This window comes from Chaetura pelagica, unplaced genomic scaffold (assembly GCF_000747805.2).
Source record: "Chaetura pelagica isolate M959 unplaced genomic scaffold, ChaPel_1.0 scaffold99, whole genome shotgun sequence".
NCBI classification, from domain to species: Eukaryota; Metazoa; Chordata; class Aves; order Apodiformes; family Apodidae; genus Chaetura; species Chaetura pelagica.
The window spans coordinates 1,550,242-1,557,863 of record NW_009954539.1 but is presented as its reverse complement, the minus strand read 5'-3'; the positions used below and the strand labels follow the sequence as shown (position 1 = coordinate 1,557,863).

Genomic DNA, 7,622 nt, shown 5'->3' with positions numbered 1-7,622 from the left:
AGGGGAGAAAGTCAGGTTTTTTTGCCGTATCCTGGTAAAAACTTGCCGTATCCGGCAGATCGAGGGAGGGGGTTGTCCCCCACCTACTCGGCTTTCCATGAGAGCCCACGTGGAGTTGTGTGTCCAATTCTGGAGCTGGCACATGAAGGACGTGGAGCTAATGGAGCAAGTCGAGGCCGTGAAGATGATGAGAGGGCTGGGGCACCTCTAGTACAGTGAGGGGCTGAGAGTTGGGGTTTGTTCAGCCTGGAGAAGGGCCCTGGGGAGACTTTAGAGCACCTTCCAGTACCTGGAAGGGCTTCAGGAATGATGGGGATGGAGAGTTTTTACAAGGACATGGAATGGTAGGATGAGGGGAAACAGTTTCAAGCTGAAAGAGGGGAGACTGAGATCAGGCATTAGGACCAACCTCCTCAGCGTTAAGGGTGGTGAGACACTGGCCCAGGTTGCCCAGATAAGTTGTTGATGCCCCATCCCTAGAATGATCTTTAAGGTCTCTTCCAAACCATTCCATGGTTCTATGAATGTTTCATTTACAGTGTGTTTGAGAAAAAACGTGCCTTTACAGTGGTGAACAAATGAAAACTGCCATAGTAACATATACTAACACCTGCGAAATCTTACACTTCAGACCCCCTAGCAGCTTGCAGAGACCTCCACACCATGCTGCCTGCCATGGCAGGGCTGGGAAGGATTTCAAACCCCACCAAAGGGTTTATTACCTCAGAAACAGCTCAGCCGTCCAAGGATAGCACTGGCAAAGTGAATCCTCCTCAGTTGTTTCCTAGTTTTTGATTCAAACTTTAAGTAATTGAACAAGACCAGATAATCAAGTTTGTTCTTACGTTCACACCGACAAGATTTATTTATTTTTTTTCACAGCTGAAGTCCTGCACGTCAACCACTGCCTAGCAGCAAAACTGGCCTTTATCAAGGCAGCCATGGAGCAGCTTCATTTCTTTACTCAATTATAGTTACCACGGTTTGCAAAAGCAGCTGAAAGAGGCTATTACAATGCTTCTTCCACCAAGATTTCTGAAATGTGTCTGACTTGGCAGACTTGAGTATCACTTCCAACCCCCTAAAGTGCTGTACACTGCATAAGGAACAGAGGGGAACCTAAACAGGCATGAAACACTTTATTTTTATTAAAGGCAACCACCTGGAATAATTACTTTTACAAACTCATTGAGCTCCATCTGAAAATGTCTTTGTTGTATTTCCACAACTAAAAGAAGAAAAATAAAAACAAAATGAGAAAAAAAGAAGAAATTCATGCTGTTTACAAACTCCTAAAATTTCCTGAAGTGAATTTAACCCTCTTAAAGTAGGTTCCCTTCTTTGCGCAAAATATTTTTAAACAATTATTCTCTAGACTATTTACTATTCTCATCTGATACAGGCTTTCAATTATCTTTAACATTTTTGTTTCCACTTTGTATCTATTCTTTTGAATGTCTCATCAAATAAATCAACAGAATTGAACAGTAATGCAGGTAAAAAAAATCCTCCACGCTTGTATAACAGTGTTAATGTTTCCCAGAAGAAATGCTTTTTGTTATTCATATCAGGGTAACTTTCTTCTTTCTAACAATTGTATCAGGTGGTTAGCTCAATCATTCTAAGACATAATTAACTCATTCCTAAAGGGTAACTTCCCAGCTTGTAGTAAAAACACCTGTAACTACCAGGGTTCAATTCCATATAGTTACTTGTCTGACTGCAACTATAAAGAAACAAATCACTTAAATACCTTTGCTGATCTGGCCTTAAAGACATGTATCTATTATTGATTTTCAACCCACTCTTGAAAAACTGCTTTTCAAATCACAGAAGGGCTGTGGGTACTTCTGGAGGTCCCACATCCTTGCTCAAGAAGGGCCACACCGAGCTGATTACCCAGGACCATGTCCTGATTCCTTTGAGTATCTTAAAGGGGGAGACTCCACCACTCCACTTGGCAACACTTTCCAATCTGTGCCTTATGTTACCAGAAAGCCTCTGCAAGATATTATCTACATTTATAAAGAAAAATACACATTTCAGAGCAATAAAAAAAGCAGTGGTAGTTTCATGTTTACATTCTCCAAATGTAATTCCTTTACTTTGGTGTTTCCTGGGCTGGACTGTAACATGAGAGGACACTTAGCACCAGTCCTTTGCCATTAGCTTTCCCCACATAAGAGGGTGAACACCACTGCTATCAATACCACAGAACCTATTAGTCAGTGATGTCGGCACAGAGTTTTGAGCAGCATTTAACTCTGTAAAACAAGCAAAGATTTGTTAGATTAAGTGGAAGAAGCCTCCATCTGTCTTCACCATATCAGGTAACAACTGCTGTTTGGCAAAAGTGGTTCATATATGTGGTATTTTAGAAGCACAGTAAAACTTCTTAACAAAGCAAATTTTACAGTTCAGGATACTGCTAGGATTTGCAGTGTAACTAAGTAGTATGCAGAATTCATCAGCAAGGGTTAAATTAACAGCGAAGTTATATGAAAAGTATTATATTGTCCATTTTAAGAAACAAACAGAACAGTACCTGCCAGCCTGAGAAAAGGTATTTCATACTAGATGAACATTAAACAAAAAATTAATGAAGATTTAAGGATTCTTAGTATCATACAATCTCTGCTCAAGAACAATGCTATTTCTGTCAGACTACTCAAAAGATTAACAAAACTACAGAAAAGGTAACTGCTTAATAAACCCATTATATACACATATATACAGAATACATTTTCATATCCCAATTATCCAGTGATGACATGAAACTCTTCTTTCTGTAACATTGTGAGATGCTATTTTCTCTTGCAGGTATTGCAGAAGGACCTGGGAGTAGGGAATGCAACTTGCAGCAGATTGGAGGTAGCATTAATCCTCCAAACAAATAGACAATTTTAAAATGAAAAGTATTTACTATACTTTCTCTCATCTCTTTAAACATTCTTTCCATCAGACAAGAGATTTTTTATCTCATTTTTTACAAGAAAATAAATGGCACAGGTAACTCTTCAAACTGATGAATACCGGCCAAATCATAAATGACCTCATGGTCATTACTCAGGCATGAAAAAGTGCCTCCAAGATCTTATTTAGCACAGACTGTGCTAGAAGTGAAGCTCTCAGAAGAACCTGGAGGAAACCAGTATCCCAAGTTTCACTGGTCACTGGACCAAAATGCTGGATGCTTCCATTACCAGCCATCATTCTGGGATAGAAGAGGAATGTTAAAGAAATAAACACTCAGGGCACACAAACCCCTCCAGAACCAAGGACCAGTTTGCAATTTGCAAGCTTATGTTGCTGCTCGTGCTTTTTCAGAAGTCTTCTGGTAGGCAGTGTCACATTACACTTTTCACACTTGTATTTTTTTTTATGTGTCTTTACATGCTTTTGGAAAGCACGTTTATCTACTGTGGAAAATCTACACCTTCTGCAGTGGAACTTCAAATGAGTCAGTAAGTGGCGCTTGAGGTGGCTGGATGTGCGGAAGGCGTGAGCGCACTGCCCGCACTTGAACGGCTTCTCCCCTGTATGAATCCTCAAATGGAGCTTCAGGTTTCCATTGTGGGCTGTGCAATAGCCACACTCTTCACATGTGTATGTTTTGACAGGTAGCTGCATTTGTTGGTAGGGACTGCCAGTAGATGAGCTTTCCTCACAAGCGTGTGAAGCCAGATGCCGTTTCAAGGACAGCCATTTGTTTGTTGAAAAGTCACAGCTGCTGCACTTGAGATAATCCATATTAAAATGCGTGACTCGGTGTCTTTTCAGGTGACTGGAAGTACGAAACTTCTTCAGGCAAATGCTGCAGCTGTAAGGTTTCTCACCTGTGTGAGTTCTCACATGTAGTTCAAGGTTGCTTAAAATGTAAGTAGCATAGTCGCACTCGGCACAATGATAGAAAGGTGGCTGACTTTGTGCTAACAAATCATTTATTTTGCCCCTCTGGACATCTGGTTGTTCTCCGCAGACTTCCGAACCAAACAAGGAATGGATGGGGTCTGAACCTTCTGAGGAATCAAAATCTCTCTCTGGACACATACTTACATGCATTTCATGATGCAATTCCTGATTCTCTAAATGGCTGTCTATATAGAAGCAATGCCCAAACGTATAACCATTCTTTATGTGAACAAGGCTGTGCTTCTGCAAATGATCCAAGGTTTTAAATGTCTTAGTGCACTCTTTACACATAAATGGTCTTTCCTCTGGATGCATTTTTAGGTGCAGCTTAAAGTCGCTGTGAACAGCAGTAGCATAACTGCAGTGTTGGCACTTGTAGGTTTTGAAGGTAGACAAACTGAAAGGCCATGTATCCTTCAAATTTTCCACCAATCTATGATAGGCATCGTCATCTTTAACTTGTGAATGAGAGTCCTTGGAGTTGAACAGTGGTTCCTCTTTGCAATTCACCCTCTCCATTGTTGATGAATTCAGAGGAACTTCTGATCTATTCCCAGTACTGGGTAAGTTGTTGCTTCCATGGCTCTTTTCAGGGAATTTCTTTCCAGAGCATATTTTCTTATTGTTCTCCACAACACCTACCTTCTCAAAGTCTACTTCTGAAGCCAGCATTCTCCCACTGACACCAACACTTTTACCAGAAGGAGACAGAGAAATACAGTCCTGAGACTCAGTGTCAACTTGGTGCGTTTTCTTTTTATGATATTTATTGCTCTGATTTGTACAACCATTACCATTAGCCTTAAACTGTTCATGAAATTTCTTATGAAAGCTGAGATGTCCTTTACTGTAAAACACTATGTTGCACTCATTACATACATAACTGTTTAGAGGTCTTTGATTTTTCTTTTTTCCACCTACCAAGTCAAGTTGATGCTCTTGGTACGTTTCTTGGCCTGCATGTAGTCTTCTGTGGTTTTTTAACCCAGTTGTGCTTGTGAAGGCTGACTGGCAGAACTCACAGGAATATGGTTTAGCCCCTGTGTGTTTGTAGCTGTGCCTTACCATACTTGAAAAATATAGTGAAAAAAAGGTGCAAAACTTGCACTGGTACAGTTTATACCCAGCATGCCAGTACAGGTGTTTTAACAAGTACAATAAGCTAAAGCAGGAGTAATCACACTGAGGACACTGGTAAGGTGGTCTCTCTTTATGCCCCTTCATATGATGAATAAACGTCCTAGGATGTGATGAAGCAAAGAAACAAGTTTTGCAGGAAAAGCTAACTGGCTCATTCATAGGCGTAAAGTCCCTTTCCATTTTCATGAAGAATTTCTCATATTTACTTTCTTTTTTCTTAGTCTCAGATTTTTTTTCTTCAGATCTCTTCTGCCTAACTTTTTTTGCATTAAACCTATTTCTTCTTGCTTTCTGCAACCTACCGATTTTCTTATGAAATTTAAGGTGGTTCTTAAGGTTGGTAGAAAAGAAAAAGGTTCTTTTACAAAAGCAGCATTTATGTATTTTCTTATCTTTATGGGCTGAATAAACATGTTTCTTTAGATGTGCATTGCATTTGTATGCAGAGTCACAATACCTGCACTTCAAATTCAATCTTTCATGCTTATTTACAGATGCTTGAGGAACAGGTTTGATGGTCACACTGTTACTTAGCCATGATAAACCCTCTTGCTGGCTTTGGAATTCTTCTGGGCTTGCGTGCTGAGAAACAACTTTTTGTTGCCGACATCTTTTTTTAGAAAATGGTGTTAATGTCTTATAAATATGGTCTCCAGTAATATTTGATTCAGCAGAAGTGGAAGCCTTCATCTCTGGTTTCCCTATCTTTCATGCTTATTTACAGATGCTTGAGGAACAGGTTTGATGGTCACACTGTTACTTAGCCATGATAAACCCTCTTGCTGGCTTTGGAATTCTTCTGGGCTTGCGTGCTGAGAAACAACTTTTTGTTGCCGACATCTTTTTTTAGAAAATGGTGTTAATGTCTTATAAATATGGTCTCCAGTAATATTTGATTCAGCAGAAGTGGAAGCCTTCATCTCTGGTTTCCCTCCATCTTGCAGCAGCTCTTTTGAAGAAGAAGAACATCCACTAAGAAACATAGCTGAATTATTATAAGTTGATTTTGCTTCTTCTTTGAAGCCATGTTCCAAAAGAGAACTCAGAGCTTCATTTCTGAATTTGCTTCTCTTTCTTTTTTTGTTATTAGCTTTACTGACTCCATTCTTTGAAGAATAAGGACCTACAAGGGGATAAATAAGTCACATGCATGACATGTCAATGAATCACCAATGTTCATGATTAAGTGGTATTAATGAATTATCCCAAATTGCCTAACGACTTGCTTGCTCTTCACTCTTTTTACTTCCTTAATATTTTAAGTCCACTTCTTTCCTAATGTCTCTCTCCACACTTTCCCCCCAACCAACATTTAAATAATATTTTAAGAGAAGAAATCCATTTAGGAGCCTCCTCCTTTCTATGCAAAGCTCTAAACTTCACAGGACAACAATGCATGCCCTGCAGTTTTTAATGAAACAGCTTTATGCCAGGATTTCTATGAAAGTACTGTCATGAAACTCTGTCAGGGCTCTACTCTCACAAATAAGATGCTGCTCTGGCTTTTTTTTTTTTTTTTTCCCCCTAATGAAAGGCTACCTTTTTGCAACCTGTAGCACAATGAAACAGAACCAACATATTTTATTTTCACTATTTTTCACAGGAGTCTGTGAAAGAATTAAGCATGCTCCAGCCAATATCCTCTTTCTACTGCATATGACATTAATCTATGTTGAAATGCTTACTTTAAAATAAATGGGTTTGGCATCATAATATATACTTTCCTACACCAAAAACTTGAGATTTGCCAGATTTGTTAAATTCTTGCATTAGTCTTATGAACAAGTTACCTTCCACTTCAACAACTGTCTCCATCTCCTTGCAGATTTTGGGTTGGTGCTCTTGAGTGCCATCAGGAACAACACTTGCAACACTGAAGAGTTCCTCCCCATTTCTGAATTCCTCGCTGTGCCTGGGTTCCTCACAGCGTCTGAGAATCACTGCCAATGTCAACTGTTTGCTTGTGTCGATGGGATCTTCTCTACCTTCACTGCCAGCAGAGGAGAGGAGAGGAGGAGGAATCTTCTGAAAGGAGTCATCGCCATCACACTCCTCCGTGTCACTAGTTTGGTCTGGAAGCTCTGTAATGCAAGATGATGTGGGCAGCACATCATCTGGGCTATATTTACCTGTGCCTGCCTCACACCCATCACTTAAAGATAATTTTGAGCTGTTACACACACTCTCAGCAAAGTAGTTGTCTTCAGAGCATTCCACACTATTTTCCTTATTCGAAACGCCCTTGTTTTCTTTCGAAATGGTTGAACTGTTGCTGTCACTCGAAGGCGTCACAGAGCTTGTTAGGAGAGCGCAGCTCTCAACCTCCTGCTCCTCCTCCCCCAGCTCGGGAGCCGGGGCTGCTCGCTCCTCAGCCTCATCCTGCAGGAAATCATCGTCGCTCAGGACAAAGACGGTGATAGGAAGAGTGATTTCAAAGACATCCGAATCTGAGGACGGGCAAAAACAATAAAAAAAAATGAGTATTGATACTGTATTCCCGAAACACCCGAAGCAATCACGCCCCACCGACCCGCACCCCGCGCTGGGCCTGGTGCGCATGCGCGGGCCGC

General features: G+C 40.5%; 3 protein-coding genes across 3 annotated transcripts in view; all 3 read right to left on the bottom strand.

The window, feature by feature from the left end:
- The window catches only part of CDC5L (cell division cycle 5-like), a 33,879-nt gene extending 31,970 nt beyond the window's left edge, over nt 1-1,909 (bottom strand). The window contains exons 1-2 of the mRNA XM_010004910.1: nt 1,900-1,909; nt 1,176-1,228 (exon numbers count right to left, since the gene is read on the bottom strand). Of these exons, the coding sequence (XP_010003212.1) occupies nt 1,176-1,228; nt 1,900-1,909 (63 nt within the window). The remainder of the gene's footprint in view (nt 1-1,175; nt 1,229-1,899) is intronic.
- Nucleotides 1,910-3,249: 1,340 nt separating this feature from the next.
- On the bottom strand, nt 3,250-4,431 carry LOC104395222 (zinc finger protein 493-like). Its single transcript, XM_010004909.1, has one exon. It carries the CDS (start codon nt 4,429-4,431, stop codon nt 3,250-3,252), a length of 1,182 nt encoding a protein of 393 aa, XP_010003211.1.
- Nucleotides 4,432-4,565: 134 nt separating this feature from the next.
- LOC104395221 overlaps nt 4,566-7,622 on the bottom strand; it is a 3,638-nt gene continuing 581 nt past the window's right edge. Inside the window, exons 2-4 of the mRNA XM_010004908.1 lie at nt 6,773-7,499; nt 5,019-5,152; nt 4,566-4,603 (exon numbers count right to left, since the gene is read on the bottom strand). Coding sequence (XP_010003210.1) covers nt 4,566-4,603; nt 5,019-5,152; nt 6,773-7,499 — 899 coding nt within the window. The remainder of the gene's footprint in view (nt 4,604-5,018; nt 5,153-6,772; nt 7,500-7,622) is intronic.

Coding starts and splice junctions, on each gene's coding strand:
- LOC104395222 (XM_010004909.1), bottom strand. CDS start 4,431: ATGGAGAGGGTGAATTGCAAAGAGGAACCACTGTTCAACTCCAAGGAC.